This window comes from Diabrotica virgifera, chromosome 6 (genome assembly GCF_917563875.1).
Source record: "Diabrotica virgifera virgifera chromosome 6, PGI_DIABVI_V3a".
Taxonomy (NCBI): domain Eukaryota; kingdom Metazoa; phylum Arthropoda; class Insecta; order Coleoptera; family Chrysomelidae; genus Diabrotica; species Diabrotica virgifera.
In genome coordinates, this window is record NC_065448.1 from 95,792,977 (window position 1) to 95,813,126 (window position 20,150).

Consider the following 20,150-nt stretch of genomic DNA (forward strand, 5'->3'; position numbering starts at 1 on the left):
TTTTAATTACAATATAAAAATAATAAACATTAAAATTTAAAAAATACGTTTTATTATACCCAATCTAACACATTACGACATTTTAATACCTAATCGGGGTTTGACTAGTCAAACCCCGATTTCATAAAATTAAATTTCGACCTTTGCCTGACCAATTTAGTCTCTCCTAAGTTTGACTAGTCAAAGGCCGAAACTGTAATTTATTTCGGGCTTTGACTAAGACCGTCAGTCAGACCTGAGGATTGCCTAGTCAAACCTAGGAGTGCCTGAAATTCGGACTTTGACTATAACATATATACAGATCTTAGATGGACAAATATCTTGCACCAGTGGAGATGTGACACTGCATATGTTCGGGGCATCGTTGATTTTGGTTAACAATATAATGACCAGTGGCGGCTCGTGACAATTTCAGTTGGTGGGGCCAGGGCCAGGGCCGCATATATATATTTGACGAAATTATACTAAGAAAAATGGAAAACATGATTAAAAAAAAATATACACAGGTACTGTACTGAACTGACCCAATAGCACGTACACACACATACTCGTACGACCCCAGCCTCGAGGGACATGTGTGTTCCAATGGAACAGAGGGACCCACATGTGCGAAGATCAAACCGGTTATACTCCGTAATGGAGTGGTACTTATCTGACCCCCAAGCTATACCACCCCCCCATCGAAAAACATAGCAAATGGGGAGCCTTTACTAATGGGATATCCTCTTATTAATTTATGTGGTTAAGCCACCTGATTTTATGGATAGCTAGAAGAGATTTTCTCTCTATTAATAACTTAGTTTATTTATTACTTAACTTTGGACTTGTGTCCTAAAAAATGTGTGTTTTAGTACAAATATCTTCGAGATTATACAAAAAGCTTTAAAATGACGTATTACAAAGTTTGATATACTCATTTATTGTTAATATAATTGCGAAAAATGGTCGGAATTGCAAAAAAAATTATTTTCGCAATAACTGTTGTAAAAATTAGTGTACAGCTTTGAAATTTTTGTCAAATGGGGGTTCTTTGGTGCTTAATATGTGATAAAAATTTGAAAGCGATTCATTCAATTGTTTAAATTTTATTCAAATTGTTTATCCCAAAGAGCACTTTTTTGCAATAACATAAGTCAGAAAAAATGACGTTAGAACCATTCCACATGTGTCAAATTAAAGAGCATGAGCTACATTTTCAACATGGTTTAAAAAAGTGAATAAAAATGTACCTATTTATTAGTAATAAATAATTATGCAAAAGTATCGTCAATTTTTCATTATAAACTTTTCGAATAACTTTTTTCAAAAAAATTAACTTTTTTACCCTGATTTAAGTGCACAACTACCAAGTAATGTTATTTATATCATAATTGATAAAAAATTGTAATAAATATATATATATATATATATATATATATATATATATATATATATATATATATATATATATATATATATATATATATATATATATATATATATAATTTCTTATATAACAAAAAAAGCTTATAAGGAAAGATTTACGATACTTTTGCATAATTATTTATTACTAATTATTCACTTTTTTTAAACCAAGTTGAAAATATAGCTCATGCTCTTTCATTTGACACCTGTGGAATGGTTCTAACGTCATTTTTTTCTGACTTATGTTATTGCAAAAAAATGCTTTCTGGGATAAACAATTTGAATAAAATTTAAACAATCGAATGAATCGCTTTGAAATTTTTATGACATATTAAGCACCAAAGAACCCTTATTTGACAAAAATTTCAAAGCTGTACACTAATTTTTACAACAGTTATTGCGAAAATATTTTTTTGCATTTCCGACCTTTTTTTCGCAATTATATTACCTAACAATAAATGGGTATATCAAACTTTGTAATACGTCATTTTAAAGCTTTTTCCATAATCTAAGATATTTGTACTAAAAAAACCATAAGTTTCCCTGTTTTCCATTGATTTGAAAAAAAAAAGTGAAAAATGCCATTTTTTGACGCTTAATTGTTTATAAATAAAAATGGCCGCCAGATCCTACGCAGGAAATAGTTACAATTTGCTCTTTATATGTATTACCTGTCGAAAAAACGCTTCAGTACCCTGGCTGTTCAAGTGTCATGGAAAAAACCTTATTACCCTGTACTAAGATGGGCCACACAAAACGGGCCCCTGAGAACAGCCACACGGCCGGGCTAGGATTATTGACGACAGCGGAAAAACATGCAATGCAATACAGCCGTAGCTACGTGACTGCATCCCCACCCCCTCATCTATGACTGCATCGACTAGTCATTAGTCAAAGAAATATTGTTTGAACGAAGAACGAAGGGCCAGGAGAATCTGGCCCATCGGACGGAATAAAACTGTTTTTTTTTTATTTTTTTTGAGTTGTGGCACTCTTTTAGCGGAGGTGCGAAATGATCACACATAACACTTTCAAAAATTTTAGGAATAGCTGGTTGAGTAGCAATAGATCTATAGTTCGAAATAATTGATGGACCACCAGCTATTTATATTTTAATAGTGGATTTGTACAGCTTTTTACGAGTGTACTCTCAAAAGCGTTTTAAAAAATTTTTTCTGGTAAACTGCTTTAAACAAATTTCACATTTGTACGGTTTTTCTCCAATGTGTTTTAAAATTACTTGCCACCCTAAACCTTTTAAAACAAATTTTACACTTGTATGGTTTTTCTCCAGTGTGAACCTTAACATGTATATTTAAAGATTTTTTATATGTGAACTGCTTAAAACAAATTTCACACTTGTAAGGTTTTTCCCCAGTATGCACTCTAATGTGTTCTACCAAATGACTTGAAGTTGTAAACTGTGTTAAACAAGTTTTACACTTGTAAGGTTTTGCCCCAGTATATATGCACTCTCATACCCTAATAACACAAAACATTCCATGAATGTTCCTAGAATGTACACACAGGACATTGAAAACATTCCTGGAATGTCCCCAAATGCACACGAATGTCCCTGGAAAGTACCAGGAAAGTGCTGTGTCAGCATTTTAAATATTCTTAGAATGTTCTGTTGGAACATTCCATGAATGTCTACGAATGTTCTTTGGACATTCACAGTCTATTTTTTAGACTGAATGTCTTGTTGGAACATTCCATGAATGTTCTTTGGACATTCACAGTATATTTTTAGACTGAATGTCTTGTTAGAACATTCCATGAATGTCTACGAACGTTCTTTGAACATTCACAGTATATTTTTTAGACATTCACTGAAATATATCGTCAGTAATGTGACAATACCTCCTATATGTTTTTTCATGAGGTTTGCAGGAGACGAAAAACATTTTTTAAGGTCACTTTCTGGTTTCGTACGTATTCTGACTTTTTTTGTAGTAAATAGATAGTTGAATTTACTGCAAAACAAGTCAAAAAATATATGAAAACAGGAGGTGGCCGAAACAAGTTTTTAGTCTATCTTACAAATCTCTTGAAAAAAACAGATAGGAGGTACTGTCACATCACTGACGATATATGGCCATACCAAATAATACATCCTTGATAAATATAAACATTTTTATTGCAAAAAATCTTTACATACATTTTTTAATGTAATTTGCTGACATTCCTAAATATTATAAAAAAATGTGTCACATTTGCTTTGTAAACCTTTCTTTTGCTTTTCGTAGCCACATATTCCGTTTCCTTTCTGGTTTTTTGTAGACCACTTCTCTCAGCTGATTCTAAAAGAAAATAAAATAAAAGGTAATTTTTCTATCCTTTACAATTAACAATCAGAAGAAATATTATTTACAGGTAATAATATGCATAAATAATAATAATAAAAAAATAAATATTAAATAATATTTAAATAAATAATAAATAATATTTAATAAATAAAATAATAATAATGAACATTTTGTATTTTGACAACGACATCCGATGTGGAAGTAGAAACCTTAATAAAATTATTTTTTCAAGTAAATTGTGGCTTATTTCCCCATTAGAATAATTAATTACAAAAAAGCCACAAAGAAATAGATTTTTCACAAACAAATAAGTATTTAGTATTCATTATATTTATTGTTTTTATTATTTACTTTAATGTCCTACTGGTACATTATTTGACAAATAATGACATTTCGAAGTCTGTTAAGTACGATATAACGCCCTTGGGCATTAAATTTAAATAACGACTTAGATACTGTCAAGTTGACAAATATCAACCTAAGTAAAACTATGGTTACCACAATTACGTTACTACTGTTACTGGTAAATGTACTTATTTAAAAACTAATCAATTCAAAATTCATTCAAATTTTTCGCATATAAAGAATAATTTAGTCGGGCATTAAACGTTGAAGGCACCACAGGTATTATAATAATAACGCTTTCGGTCAACGTATATCCCTATAATACCCTTGGTACCTTAATAACTGTAACATAAGATTATACCTTAATTCTTGTTTTCGATTTCTGATGTTTTTATTTATTTACATTGAATATTAATCTGTTTTGTTGTATAATCTACTTCGCAATAATTATGTGATATATTTGACTTAAAATGAATTCAAAAATTTTTTGTAGTTGGGCAACAATGTCAACTTAGATCTCCGATGTAGATAATGAATTACAACAGTATCTATATTGTACGGACTGTATTATTAATTAGGTTATGCATATACCTGTGTGACATAAGCTATTGGAACAGCACAGTCTCTCAAACGAACAGATGAAAGTGAAGTTCTGTCAATATCTTTTTCTAAAAAGTGTTTTGAACATACTCCTCTATTAACAAATCTGATCTATACTTCATGTCTTCTTCGCAGGATCTTCTGGAAAGCTAAAAATACAAAATATATGCATTACTAAGCATTATTAACAAATTTTAGTTTTAAATAAAAAATATGATTAATGAACTCACAAAATTATTATAAGACAGCTTAGAAATTGTTTATTAGTATAGTCGGTTCCCCAAACTCAGACACAACTGGCTAGTGATTTTAGTAGGTATTTTTTTTTGTTTTTGGCCAATTTTGCCAAAATTACAGTAATTAGTACTGAGACTGAGTTTAGCAAATCGACTATAATATTCTGTGTATTCATTAGTTGGTACTGCATATTATAGTGTGTGGTCTACCATCCTATTTATAAACGCATACACTAGCAAAAACGCAAAAAGAATTATTTTAGTTTTACAAATCCTTTTGTTATTACCTATCTCTATTTACTATTTTAGTTAGGAATAAGCGAAGTTTGTGGCTTATTCACAATTATTATTAAAATAATAAATGGATATGACCAATTATTAACTTATAAAATAAAATAATAATTCTTCTGATTTATGCCTTTTATTCACTTTGTTATATCTACGTTACTTAAAAGATTTTTTATGAATAGTATTATTAGGGTATTAATAGTATTAATTTATTTTCTGAAATACAGGGCATGCTTTCGTTTACATATTTGCATACTAACCTTTTAATAGGGCTTTTCATTCACAGTCATTTGTTTTGAGCTTCTGTCATAATTGAAACGTTATTCCTGCAGATTTTTTTATCTACATTTGTTTCTGCTACTCCAACTGCGTTAAAAACAGGACACCATTTTATGCACTATGTTAATAATACTATTAAAGCTATTATAAAAGTATCCGAATTAAAAAAATATTCTTAAAAAGCACAAATAATACAAACAACTAAAAACAATCCACGGCAAGGCAAGGTCGCCAAGATGAAGATGCCAAGATGGCCGAAGCGAGGTCGTTGGTTGGTCGTTTTTAGTCACGTGATGCCCTCTCAAGCGCCATGCACAAAAATATATGCACGGCGAATTTGAAAATGAACGCAAAAGAAATAAATATAAATGCCTCTCTTGGGTTTTGCATAAGTTATAAGTATTTTTTTATTAACAAAATCGCATTCCAAATTGAATATTCGCGAACAATAATTTTTATTACATTTGTATGTTTATAATCTTGGGAAACTCTTTAAATTTGACATATTATTGCACTGTAGGCCTAAAATGTCACTTAGTTTGTCTGGTATGTTATAAGTAATGTTGTATCTCTTACACGTATGTATTATTTCGCAACTTAAAATATAGGAACATTGGTAGTATGTTCACAGAATGTCTTATGGTAACATTCCAGGAATAATTTAAGCAGATGTTCACCGAATGTTCCCTAAATGTCCAGGACATTCAAATATTGATAGAACTTTGGTAGTACATTCCTGGAATGTTGTGTGTTGTTAGGGTATGTTGTTTCAAATTACTTGCAATATCGATGGCTTAGTGTGAAAACCTCGTATCTCATTACAATTTTACAGGAGAGGCAAAAAACTGATTTTCTGCATAATATAACCTAAAAACAAAAATTATGTTACGTATTTTTAATTCGAGCACATTGAGACAAATATCTGATACTGGCACAGAGCTAAAAGTGTTAAATGTTGCTATTAAATTGGAAATACAAATATTAACTATGAAAAACATGTAAATATCCTTGCAGTATATAGAGCCTTTGCCCAAGTAACTATGATAATCTCGTATATCTTGATATACATGTTTTTCATCTCAAATGAGGTTGTGTTTATTATTATTTACGAGGTTTTCGTTTTTCATAGCTTATTGCACACCTCCAAATACTAGGTCGATACAATACAAATCTTTTGATTTAAGGTTCATAAAATGTTCCTATATGCCGGACTACCTTTTGCTGTTCAAAAAACAATTCTGCAAGTCGAATCTCTCAAACAAACACTCCAAATTAAGTACCAAATTCTTGGTTATAAATATACGTGGTATTCACACTAAATCAAGAGAGCAATTGATATACGTGGTTTCTTTTTTCGGCTGTAGAAAATAGTCTAGTGTATATGGAATTTTTCTAACAGTTGTAAATCGTGAGGTACACGGTTTTCAAACTAAAACCAAAATGTAATTTTCGAAAAAAAAAAATGAGATACGAGGTTTTCACACTAAGCCATCGATATTAAACTGTGTTAAACAAATTTCACACTTGTATGGTTTTTCTTCAGTGTGTATTCTCAAATAAACTTTCAAGTTACTTGTTTCTTCCCACATAACAATTTCATGTTCTTAGTAGATTCATAGAACACACTTTTCAGAAAAGTATATACTGAGAATATGCGTAATTACCATTGCGAATGTGCAGAGCAGATACTGAGTATATACATTACAGTACTTAAACGTTCTATGTATATACTTAGAATGTACTACCGCACTTGTATACCAAGAACATACTTTTTAGAAGGTTCTAAGAAGGTGCTATAAACCTTCTATTTATATACTTAGAATGTACTATCGCACATATTTTTAGTATATGGGAATATTCCAAGGAAGTGCTATATACCTTCTAGTTATATACTTAGAATGTACGGGAGTGCGGGGCACATTTGACATAGTTTTTGTTATTAATTTTTTAAAAACATACCGTCATTGTTTTTTTAATAAAAAATTCTGGGATTGAAGGCATTGATATAATCGACTAAAAAATATAAAATATAATTATTTATTTTACAAACTTTTTGGATAAACAAGTATTATTTTCTTAACTACAAAGAGACAAATGTGCCCCATATATGGGGCACATTTCGACACCTGATATGAAAAGCATTGTAACTCTCTTTTGCTTAGTTTACAGGAGAGCGCTTTAAAGAAATTTCCAAAACATTTTATTTTTTTACTGGGTCAGCTTTTACATTTTTTGTGATGTTCTTAATCCATATTTTATAACTTTTTCTCAGCTTTTCACTTTTACATATCACACTGTTGTCAACATTACTGGTCCTGATTTAGGTCGAGTTACAATAGCAAATTTTTTCAGAATTTTAGGTGAAAATCATTGTAAGTGGTTCATACAATGATATTTCAACACAGTATATTTCTTTGGTTAGGTGGATATAAATTGTAACTAATCAGTAAATATCCAAATAAAGAGATTAATTAATTTATTTTATTGGTTTTACTTGAAACGTGATTTTTTTGCTCAGAAAAGTAGTATTTAAGAATTTACGTCGTGCATACTAACAAGAAGTAGGTAAATAAAATAATATCTTTTAGATTTATTTATTACAAAATGAACATTTACAAATTATAAAACAGTTTATAGTCTATTAAAAAATAAACAAAATTAACCCCTTGCAAACTTTTATTCAGAGTCATCATCCGAATATTCCGTTTGTTGAGAGTGGGAAAGATTTAAATAAAAACTTCAATATTGCTCTGGTATAGCTTTACCAGAGCACAAAGCAACAAGATCTTTTTATTTTGAAGTGGTTATGGGAAGTAACCCATTATATGCTAAAGGAATTTGTACTTCCCATAAATCGTGTATATTTTTATTCCTGGATTTGGTAGCCCTTTTGCTCGATTTTGGTTTGCATTCTAAGTTTATAAACGATAATTGATCAGAAATAAGATCGTACTGAAAACTAATAATATGTGGTTGTTCTTTATATATTTTTATGTATTATATTTTCGACCAGAAAACTTGGCGTTTATCTATATCTAAATCCCAATTCGGCATTTTCTTTAACATTGATTTAAAGTCCAAGATGTCATTTTGACTTAGTTCTTTCAAATGGTATGGTTTTCCTGTGACTTTAGCACACCTTATCAGTGTATACCACTGTTGTGGTACATAAACAACTTGGTTCTTTTTTCTTCGCTTAATGAGGGCGTGCATTGAATTACCCTCAGATTGAGAGTGGCCCACCTCAAAAAACGTGTGTGTAATATTAATATTCAGGATATTAGCTGCATAAATATACATTAAAAATATTATTCGATTTCGATTTTGTCCTCCACAACAATCTGAATAAACTCTAAACTCTAATGCTCCACCAGCAACTTTTCTCTTAATAAAATCAAATAGCGCACTACTTATTTCATTATGCCCCTTTTTACCTGTGGTTTCATCCCATGCATAACAATAGCCTTCCGCAGATCCAAGATCAAAGATAGTAAAGTTATACACTTTAACCCTTTCAGTCACACACCTAGAAAGAGGCATCCAAAAATTATAAAATTTGGTAGATATGCTTGAGAGAGGTAACTAAAACAATACGTAACAAAAAAATACTCCCCCTCCATCTGTTTTTCTTGTTACCACTTGTACCTCACAAGGTACATGTTGCCTTTAAGGATGTTACAAAAAAACAACAAAATCAACTAATTAGTATTTAATTTATTCTAATACTAGAAATAAATGTATTATTATCATCTAACAAAATACAAAAAAAGAGTAGTTGTTTAGAGTATTACTTAAGAGTCTATCTATTATGAAAATCAGCAAAACAATTCCTGCCATTTACTTCATCTTCTATAACTTCTTGGTCGTTGTTTGGCTCTTGCTCCAAATCATCCTCTACATCTTGAGAATTAGCTTCTCATTCATCTGAACGAGCACTTTCATTCAAAAATTGAACTATTTTATCATTAGTTTCCATTTGAGTATCATCCTCCCATCCATCATCTTCCTCGTCAAGATTCGGATTATCTGAATCATCGTCATTTTCAAGATAATATGGTAATTCCTCATTTGTAAGTGGTTTTTTACTATATTAGTACCTAATATCTGAAAATAAATATTTCATGAAATAACATGTTTTACACGAAAATATATATTATTCGTTCTGTCACAAAAACATCCTTAGAAGCAGTTTGTACCTCATAAGGTACATCTAATTGAGGTGCCCAGATTACTACTTTGTATCATCTACATTTTAGAAACTAATACATACTATGATAAATTAGAGTGTTTACTTACCTATCAAACATATATCCGCGTTTATTCTCGAAAATAAACAGCAAAAACAACATACACAAACAGACTGTCCTAACCTATTGCAAATGTTACTCAAACGAACTAATTTCAAATCAAGTTATAACTGTCAAGCAAAAACAATATCGCGCGCAGAATGCAGGCGTCTACGAATTAGACATGATAATTGATCTGTAAAATATTTTCTTGGATATAAGTCAATTCCCATTGATGTTTGAAATCATACATAATAAATGTACCTCTTGAGGTACAGTGTGACTGAAAGGGTTAAACTTCCTTTTATAATAAAACAATGATACCTCTGATTGGTGCGTAGTTAATATTTTTTGCAAATCAAAGCAGGCAGTTACAACCGTTTCTGTTTTCTCAGAAACCTCTTTATCGCGATTTTTGGCTTCACGTGCAACACATTTATTTGCAATATGTAAAGCATATTCTTTTTCTATTTGGTCTTTCTCTGCTTTAGTGTTATGTAGATTGCAAGTAAGACACATATCTTTTTTCGGTGCAAAAAAACCGATATTAAACTAGGGATGGGAAAAACCTACCGGTTTAAACCTAAAACCGGTTTTTTTACTTCGCAATAACCGGTTTTACCGGTTATTTTTTTGTCCCGGTTATAACCGGTTTTTTCTGTTTAAAGTAAAAACCGGTTATTAGGTTTTTACGGTGATTAGGATTAGGTTAGGTATTATTTGGGATCCCAATCATAATTATTATTCTCAAGTAACTATTCCAAACAAAACCATAATTCAAATTTTATTTTATTTTATAAATACAGAAGCCAACTGAAAGTGCAATCTCACATCAGCCAGCAGAATCAGTTATTAAGTTTTATTTAATATTTCCTTGAAAAGGTATTTGTAATCATAATATTTACATAAGAAGTGTCTGTTTGAATTAGACGCAAGCCAAACATCATCTATTTTTCACACTAAACTCTTAGCTCTTGACATTGAAAGTCGGTGAATGATTTTATCTGATTACCAAAAATAATGCTCTGCCTATGCATATCGTATTACTGATTACGAATACGAATCTCCAATAATTTCCCTACGTTTTCAAAACGATACACCCATACAGGAAGTATTAAATGAGTTAAAATGTACCTATTCTAGAAATATATAATATACAAACGTGTTAAAAGTAATACATGATAATTTTTTTTTGATAGTAGTAAAAATACAAGATATATTGCATTATCCAATTTATTTTTAAGTAAAATATTTATGTTGACATTATTTTTTTTAAATCCCATTTCAAAGAGTCTGGGAAATTTTTTATACGTTGAAATGGTTGGGGAATTTTTTGATTTTGGGAGGAGAGGAAAATTGCAATTGTAAATGTAACTTTGTAACCTATTGGATTAAAAAAACCGAAAACCGGTTTTTCCAAAAACCGGTTTTTTTGGCCGGTTATAACCGCCAGGTTAAACCGTAAGCAAAAAAAACCGGTATAACCGAAAACCGGTTTTTTGTCAAAAACCGCCATCCCTATATTAAACTCAGTATTGAATATGTTTCTGTACTGACTTTTGGTGGTTGGTTTATCGCATGGGTGATTCTCTAACATCCATTCATTATATAGTGAATACAATTTGGGAAAAGTTAAAGACTCATCAAAATACATCTTACTTGTTCTTTGCCTTATGTAATGGGATTCTTTTGCTGGAACAGAGTTAATATGCGCACGAATCGAATTTTTAATATTTTCGTCTACAGCATTTGCTCTTCTTGTGGCGACCACGCATATCTCCAGGTATACGGCCTCCGCCTTCATGACTATCAATTTTTTTGAATATTGTAGTGAACCACATATCTGTTATGTTAAAAGTGTCCAAAAATGTTTTCTTACAAACTTGAACTCGGTGTTCTACCAACTGCAAACTATATTCATATGTCCAGTGTCTTCTGGACTCTTTTAGCTTTGCAACTTTAATCTCTTGTCTGAGAACATATCTACATAAATATTCGCTTTGTTGGTCATGATCAGCCATTGCCCAAAAATTATTAAATAAATTGAGTCTATCATTTTCAGATAATTTCGATTTACATTTTCTGATACATTTATCGTTACATCCCGGTTTCAGTTCTCTAATTTTCGATAATTTTCCAGTTTTGCCAGTATATTCTTGGCCAGAGTTCCCCAGTTTCTTCAAGACATTTATTTTCCAAACACTAGGATCCCTTTGTCTCTTCCTTCCAAGATTTTTCTTCTTGAGGTATTGTTTTTTCTTAGCAGACGTATCTAATGGTGAACTTGTATCTTCGGTGCATGTAGAATTTTCCACTGTCAATGTATCTTGAGCGTGCAATCCACTGTGACCATTACATTATCTGAGTTTCATCAGTAGAAGTTAGTTCAGCAGTGAATGATATAGGTGTTATTATTTTTGTTTGAAATTCTAAACTAGTATTTTTATGCGAGTTTTTACGATTTGAGGCATGCTTACTATGCTCAGCAGTTAATAATATAGAATTTACCTCCTGACTATATTGACTTACAATGTTGTTCATCGTAATATTCCACTACCTTGCTTTCTTGTATCACAACTTACAATGCAGTTATAAAAACTTACCCAATAAATGTTTCGAGAAAAACATTGTATCCAATGTTACAATGTTTTATTAAAAAATTTTCATCAATAATAAAAAAATTTAATATTGTAACATTGGTTACAATGTTTTTTCCACCCAGTGATCAAAAATTTGCACTTACAATGAGGTTATTTTGTTAAATAACTTTATAATTACATAAGATAGGATAAAAGTTCTTAGACCAAATTGAAGGTTATCGTTTATAGATGCTATTTAAGCCATAGTTGAAAAACATTGTAAGTGGAGATACAATGTTTTTCATATCAGGTGTCGATTTAACATATCAGTGGGGCACTATTGACATAATGTTATAAGATCGAAATCAAAGTTTATTCTAAGCTATAAATATCAAAAACTTATTTAATGTTATAACTATCTAAAGTAACGTCAAGTTCGAGGTATTTGTTTGTTAAAACTGGGTCTGGCATAATCGCAATGATGTCTTGTCGGTTGACTTCAGGAATATCGTCAACCTTTGGATAATAAAACCTGTTTTGGTTAAACTTCCTTCTTAGGAACTTTATCTTAAATTCTTTAAAAGCTACCTCTTTTAAAACCTCTCCTATATAATAAACAATTGTTGTTTTTGTCGGAAACTGTACTAATACAAAATTGCCCACTTCTATTTGTTGATCATCTGTTAATTCCGGTATTGAATTCAATCCTAGAGAACTTTCAAATCTCAATGAGAACAACGAATCAACATCGCTCTCATCAGATGATTCAGGTAATTCCCTTTTCTTATTCTTAAATACATCTCGCTTTACTCCCTTTTTCTTTGCCTCGTTTTCTCTCTTCTTTTGATTTTTTTCCAGAATCTTTTTATATTCTGGTGAATCTGTGTAGATCGTGGACTTACTTTTTTCTCTTCCTTTAGTCGACTTTGGCACAGTTTTCATAGTCGGAATTGGTCGTATGATTGCTGGAGAAATGGTTTGCTTTTTTTCCAAAAGTGAACTAATGCTGGATGTAGATGCAAGTGGTTCAAATGATTTTAGTTTTGGAGTTTTTGTATTAGATATATCTAATACTTCCTCGCTAATGGTTGAAGTTTGAGGGGTAATTTCATCAATAGAGCAATCTTTGTTTAAATAATCCTCTTTAGGTTCCTCGCTCAGAAAATCTGAATCCTTACATACGTTTGGATGAAACGGAAAAATTCCCGGCTTTCGAAAGCTTGCCAAAATATTTTTTGGCGTAAAAGCATCCAAGAAAGGACCTGATGATATCTCCCCAATATCGTATAATGAAACCGTTCGGCCAACATTGTTAATCATCCAATTGTTTAATGCCCGCTTTAGCGAGGTTTTAAAGGCGCCAAACACTCCAACGTCTAGGGGTTGAAGTTTGTTGGACGTATGAGGCGGAAAGGATAACATAACGATACTGTTTTCACGACAAAATTCGACAGCGCTGACAGTGACATGGGTGTGATGGTTGTCTATAGCAGCAACAAAATATTCTTACCACGTTCAGGTTGTGGATTCAGATATTTTTCTATATGTTTCAAGACATCTAAAAACAGTTCTGCCGTTATCTACCCGCTTTTATTGCATAAACCCAGGCTACCTACTGGGGTTCCCCTCATAAAACTGTCCTTCATACGCACCCTTGGAAAAATATATACGGGAGGCACGGAATTGCCTGAAGCAGTAACGATCCCTACAAATGTTATAAGGGATCCCCTTTCCGCCGACACTACCTGACCAACTTGCTTTTGTCCCAACGTTGCGATCACTTTTGGTTGATCCAAAACTGTACTGATACCTAAAAATATAATACATTAAAAACATGCAATTTAATTCAGTTAATTGGTTATAATACCTGTCTCGTCAACATTAAGAATCCTTGAAGGATCGAAATTGTGTTCCGTTAAAACTTTTTCCAGGTTGTCATAAAATTCTACGACACTTTGTTTATTAAATCCTTTAATTCTTGCTAGACTAGTGTTCTCAGGTTTTCGCAAAGACAGTGCGTTTTTATGTCGTTTCATGAAATTTAAAATCCAATCTCGTCCTGTTAACTTGTTAGTTTCCCCATTCCTTTGGCATTTTTTTGTTGTTTTTTAAGGCGTACTCGTAAGCTAAGGACCGCACTTGTTTATAATTTAAACCGTAATTTAAATTACAACATTTTTGCAGATACTCGACTAACAATAATTCTTCGGAGTTGGTAAAAACCTGTCGACTGGTGTACTTAGAAGAAAACTTTTGACTATCATCGTCATCTTCAGCTCCTGAATCACCTGCTTCGCCCCTTCTATATTTAAGCTTCTTTAGACGATACAGTAATGTAGTTCTTTTTATATTGTAAATACTAGCCGCTTGCCTACACGAATATGTTCCTGTCCGAACATCATTAACAGCCTTTTTAATATCATCCTCGTCAATATCACATCTATTTGTCTTTCTTTTGTAAGTTCGTACCATTTTAAAGTCTATAAAAAAAATTAAGATCAGCAAATTATAAACTCTAAAACTCTTAAAATTGATATTGAATGCGTTCATAAATGGGATGGGGCAGATTTGACATATGTTAAATGTGCCCCACGTGTTTATGTTAAATGTGCCCCACCTCTACACAAATCAGAAAATCACATTTCTCTGGCATAACCTTGAATTATTTATAGGCTGTTTATGTCAAATATTACAAAGAAATATTATATTGTTTCAATAAAATAGTAGGCTAAACCAAAAATATACCACTGAGTAACTTACCTGCATAAAAATAAACACCGAAACTAAAATATTTTGCAGCTATTAGGAGTGAATTTACATAAAATCTATGAAGCACTTTCGACAGCTGTAATATTCAACCCAACTGAAGTTAGATACGTAATTTATCATGTCTAGAGGCGAATGTCAAAAGTATTAATATTTGGGCGGTAATTTTGAATTGGTCAAAACTGCCCCACTGTTAAATGTGCCCCGCACTCCCCTACTATCACACATATTTTTAGTATATGGGAAGAATATTCCAAGGAAGTGCTATATACCTTCTAGTTATATACTTAGAATGTACTATCGCACATATTTTTAGTATATGGGAAGAATATTCCAAGGATGTGCTATATTTCTCAGATATGTTTTCAACATCACCCAATCTCATCCTAGGTTCTATTAATATATATTTACATATTCTAATTGCATATTTATGAGAATGTAGTTATTACATTCTACAATATTACGTAAAAAGTAAGTATAAAATATGTATAAAGAGCGCTTTACAGCTTGCAATTCTACATGCAAGACGCAAGAAAGTTGCCTAAAGGCATGCGCAGTATGTCGTCAGTTGACTATTGCATGCAACTTCTTGCAATTGCGCGATAATCGGTTTGGTGCCATTTTTTCTGCAAGTTTTCATGCAAGTCTAGGGGAATTTGATTTTTCCACAATATCAAATGTCATTGACGACACGGATTCACGAATACATGCCGATCAGCTGTTTTCTGTTTGTGAAATATATCAACGATGGAAATGAATGAATAATGAAATGGCACTTTCTGAGATTCTATAATTATTGTAAATTGTATATTAAGCTACGGAAGCTCTCTCTCCTCTAGCTAAGTACCTTAGGATAATAATTAATTTGTGTTTCGCAGAAATAGTATTTCGAAATATAGATTTCTTTGTAATTGTTCAATTTTTCCCAAGGGTTTATTAAAATGTACATTCATTCCTAGAAAATTAGAGTCATTTTCATCATCTACTTGGATAAATTCTGTTGGAGATACATTATTACCCCTCTTCTTGTTCAACTAAGATCTTACTCACCAGCTCCGATCTCGGTGTTCTAAATTAGTGACTAAAAGGCTGGCTGCATGCAGTAATAATAATACTTAAAGTTGCTGCTACCGCCTTTTTCCTTTTATATTTGGTTATTTCTGATAGTCTTGGCATTTCGAAATTTACCAAGTTAAATAAACAGCAATAAAGTAATTAAAAAAAAACAAAAGTTTATAAGTTAGGTTAAGGGTAAAATTTCAAATTGCATGCAAGCCGGGTTGCAAGCTGTAAAAGACCATGCAATTGACTTGCATGAAAGTCTTGCATGCAAGAGTATTGCAGCAAGTTTTCTTGCAAGCTGTAAAGCGGTCTTAATAAATATTATATGGGTAAGTAAGGTATATAAAAAATATAAGTAATATATTTAGTTATTATGTGCACATCAAAATAAAAATGCTGCTTATGTATTATATAATAGCCAAATATATATAATATGTATGTAAATTACTAAAATTTATAGGTATCTATATACATACTTTTACTTACTAGGTATTTACGAAATATTGAAGTACGAATATGAATTTATTATCTTCAAGCTGTCGGCAAACAGATTAAAAAAGTTATTTATGTATGTTCTTAAAAATGTTTTAATCCTTGTAGCTAGAAATACTTCGTCTTCGCTTCGTCCTAACAGCGTAGACACAAATAAGTAACGGTACTGGAAACTATTTTCATATTTTGCCCTTGTTATTTGTTACCTACCCCCTTCCGCTGTGCAGGTATAATAATGCAATGCAAGGGTCAGAATGACAATGAATGGCCGTTTCCGGAATCCGGATTCCCGTTTCACGTTGTTTGGTTGTGGACCTTTACCTGAATGTAGTAATGTAGTTAAAAATAAAATTATACGTAAAAATACTCATGGTATATTCATTTCAGTTGAAAACGAAACCACACAATTAAGTTTTAAACTTTTTTACCACACAATTAAAACGGTTTAAAAAATGAATTAGATAGTTCAGTAGTACCTACCAAAATACCTAAACTTAATTATTCTTAACGAAGTTGATAACCTATAGGGTAACATTATTCTTCTTCCTATAGGTACATACAGTATATTCTTTTTAAGATATTTTAAAAGTATATACAATTATGTGTTAAGCATATACTTTTGTATATACAAGTGGCGGCGCCTGGTGTAAAATATTGGGGGTGCACACATAATGTTAACATATAAAAAAACCTTGAGACCCTATTTCCGTAGGTAAAGGTTTTTGAGTGTCTTCAAATTGTAAAAATCAAAGGACCTTATTAAAAATTACAATAAATAATGTATTTTATTGATTTAAAATTATAATTTAGTGTTTAAATGTTACAAGCAAGTTTTGTAACGAAAGTCAGTCGCCTGTTATTTTTTAGATAAATTATTCACAAACAAATTCAGTAAAATTTGGAATTTCTTGAATCATTTTTTTTATTGAAAACATTGCGAGTGCAGTTAATAGATCCTGGCCCATAGCTATTCTAAGGAAAGTTTTGATACGTTTCAATGCAGAGAGACATCGTTCTGTTTCTGCAGTTGTCACTGGCATCGTAACAAGTACATAATTGGAGAATTCCAATCTGGAATTCCAACTGGATAATCGTATCTTCTATTTTATTCATTATGCTTCCTCTTCTCCAAATATGTGCTTCACACCTACACAATTTTTAAGTTTTTATACAAATCTCCATTTTAAATAATCATTTATAATCCCGACGTTTGCACTTTGGTACATTCTTAATTAACAAATATGGTTTAGGCATTTTTAATTTTTCTTCTAAATATAATGAAGAAAATTTAATTGATTTTAAATATTCCACGCTAACATTTACGTCCACAAATCCTTCCATTCTTAATATAGTTCCGAAATTCGAACTTCATGAAAGCAAAATTTAAACATACGTGTGCCGTGCACGTTGAAAACACCAAAGATCATGCCATAAGATCACATCCAACTTGTGATCCTGTGGCCATCTAAACTTGTGGGCTATAGCGGGTAGCGGGGTGGGTGGTGAGTTGTATTTTGTCGCATGAAAAGTCATTGGTATAGGAACCACTGTGAGAGCGGTGAACGCGGGGTTCTGTCTAAGGCCTCGCATCCGTGAACTTTCTCCTTTGAAATAGAATAAAAATAATTAAATGTTACCTATTAGATACTTATAAACTCCTTGGATCTGTTATTTCGAATTTCTATTACTGTATAGTTAGATTAAAATGTTATTTACAGAATGATAAATATATATATGAATGTTGGTGTGAAAATAATTTTGGGGGTTCACGTGCACATGTGCACTTATGGAGAAACCGACACTGGTATATACTAAGAATATTCGATTAAGGTATATTCTAAGAATAAACTTTTACGAACATTCCGAGATACTACGTACACGAATGTGCTTAGTATATTCGGTGCAAGAATATTCTTTGAAGCACATGCAAAGAACATGAAATTTAGAATGTTTTTTATGGTACATGCTATGCTTGTACTACGCATATACCTACTAAAAAGGATATACTTCGACGAATGTTGGTAGGATATGCTTAGAACATGATGCGAATCATTGTTATGTGGGTTTAAACCGTTTTAAAACAAAATTCACATTTATACGGTCTTTCTTCAGTGTCCATTTCACAAATGTCTTTACTCTCCTTAACACTCCTACTTAAAACAAATTGCACACTTGTAAGGTTTTTCACCAGTATGTACTCGCAAATGTGTTTAAAATTATTTTATTTTTATTTATTTATCAATGGTTACAACCATTTACAAAAAAAGAAAACAATACATTAAAATACCAATTACAATAAAGAGAACAAAAAATACAAATTATCAATACAAATATAATACCAATACAAATTACACAAACAATCATACCTAAGGACATTATACCCTCCTAACTGCTAACCTTACTTGATATAAGGATGATTTAAAAATATCAACATTACACCTCGCTAAAGTATTTTTCAGCTAAGAAGACCGCTTTACAATTAAGAGATGATCAGTGTGTCTCAAACAGTGGGGCGTTAATATTTAATTCCGATCGCTTGAAAAGTAATAGTACATTGTTTACCGGGTAGGAAAAGCTTAACATTCCTGGACGACTGTGAAGATTGCTAAGTCGAGGCGCAAGCCGAGACTTAGCAACACAGAGTCCAGGAATGTGGCTTTTCCTACGAGGTAAACATACTATTTTTCCGCAAATCGTTTAAAATTCGACAGATATTGATTGATTTAAAAAAAACGCGATAATTTTATTCCCAAATAAATGGTGCTTTGAAATTCCTAATAAAATTACTTGGGTTACTATGGAAACGTATTGAGGTTGAATTGTCAAACTTGACGCTTATAAATTTAACACTAACAACTGTACGGAAATATCATTTTTCTACAACCACTATTCAAAGTGCACTTTTCTGCACGGTTTTATGTTAGCAAACTTGATATTTTCTCACAGTATAAGATATTTGAGATTAGTGTGCAGAAAAGTGACGTTTCTGTGCCGCAAAGTGACGTTTCTGTGCCGCAAAGTTCTTTTCTGCACAGTTGACTACCTCATTCTGAGTAACGTTATATTCTGTTTACATCCGTGGACTACCCCATTCTGAGTAACGTTATATTCTGTTTACATACGTGGTTAAACTTTAGACAAATATATAACCTATAAGACAATTATTATATTTAACTATAGCATAGAAACTAAATTATGGATGTTACAACTGTTTTATTTTACAATTTTATTCTTATTAAACATTTTATAATTATCAAATAACCAATAAGGATTTAGCAACCTGTGCAAGAGACGTCGAATGAAGTAGGTTTTGTGTAAATCCGTGACTGCATAAATACGAGTATAATGTCAATAATGTGTAATAATTGTTTAAATTTAAACAAATTAAGGCAGTGCATTAATTTTTTAACTGATTTCTGTGCAATTTATTTAGGTATAAGGAATTTAAATTGATTAGTAGGTATTAATTAAATACAGTTTAAAATTTATCACATAGGTACCTAT

General features: G+C 31.5%; 1 protein-coding gene and 1 long non-coding RNA gene across 2 annotated transcripts; both read right to left on the reverse strand.

Annotated features, from left to right (window-relative positions):
- Positions 1 to 3,274: 3,274 nt before the first annotated feature.
- Positions 3,275 to 7,301, reverse strand: LOC114337461 (uncharacterized). Its single transcript, XR_007698729.1, has 3 exons — positions 5,443 to 7,301; positions 4,650 to 4,807; positions 3,275 to 3,707 (listed from the first exon to the last, which is right to left on the reverse strand). It is a non-coding gene; the product is annotated as an uncharacterized LOC114337461 (long non-coding RNA).
- Positions 7,302 to 12,103: 4,802 nt separating this feature from the next.
- LOC126886642 (uncharacterized) lies at positions 12,104 to 15,162 on the reverse strand. Its single transcript, XM_050653633.1, has 2 exons — positions 14,194 to 15,162; positions 12,104 to 14,136 (listed from the first exon to the last, which is right to left on the reverse strand). Exon 2 carries the CDS (start codon positions 13,746 to 13,748, stop codon positions 12,726 to 12,728), a length of 1,023 nt encoding a protein of 340 aa, XP_050509590.1. The 5' UTR covers positions 13,749 to 14,136; positions 14,194 to 15,162; the 3' UTR covers positions 12,104 to 12,725.
- Between the last annotated feature and the right edge of the window lie 4,988 nt (positions 15,163 to 20,150).

Excerpts from the sequence above, each read along its gene's own strand:
- LOC126886642 (XM_050653633.1), bottom strand. The coding sequence starts at position 13,748 with ATGTTATCCTTTCCGCCTCATACGTCCAACAAACTTCAACCCCTAGAC.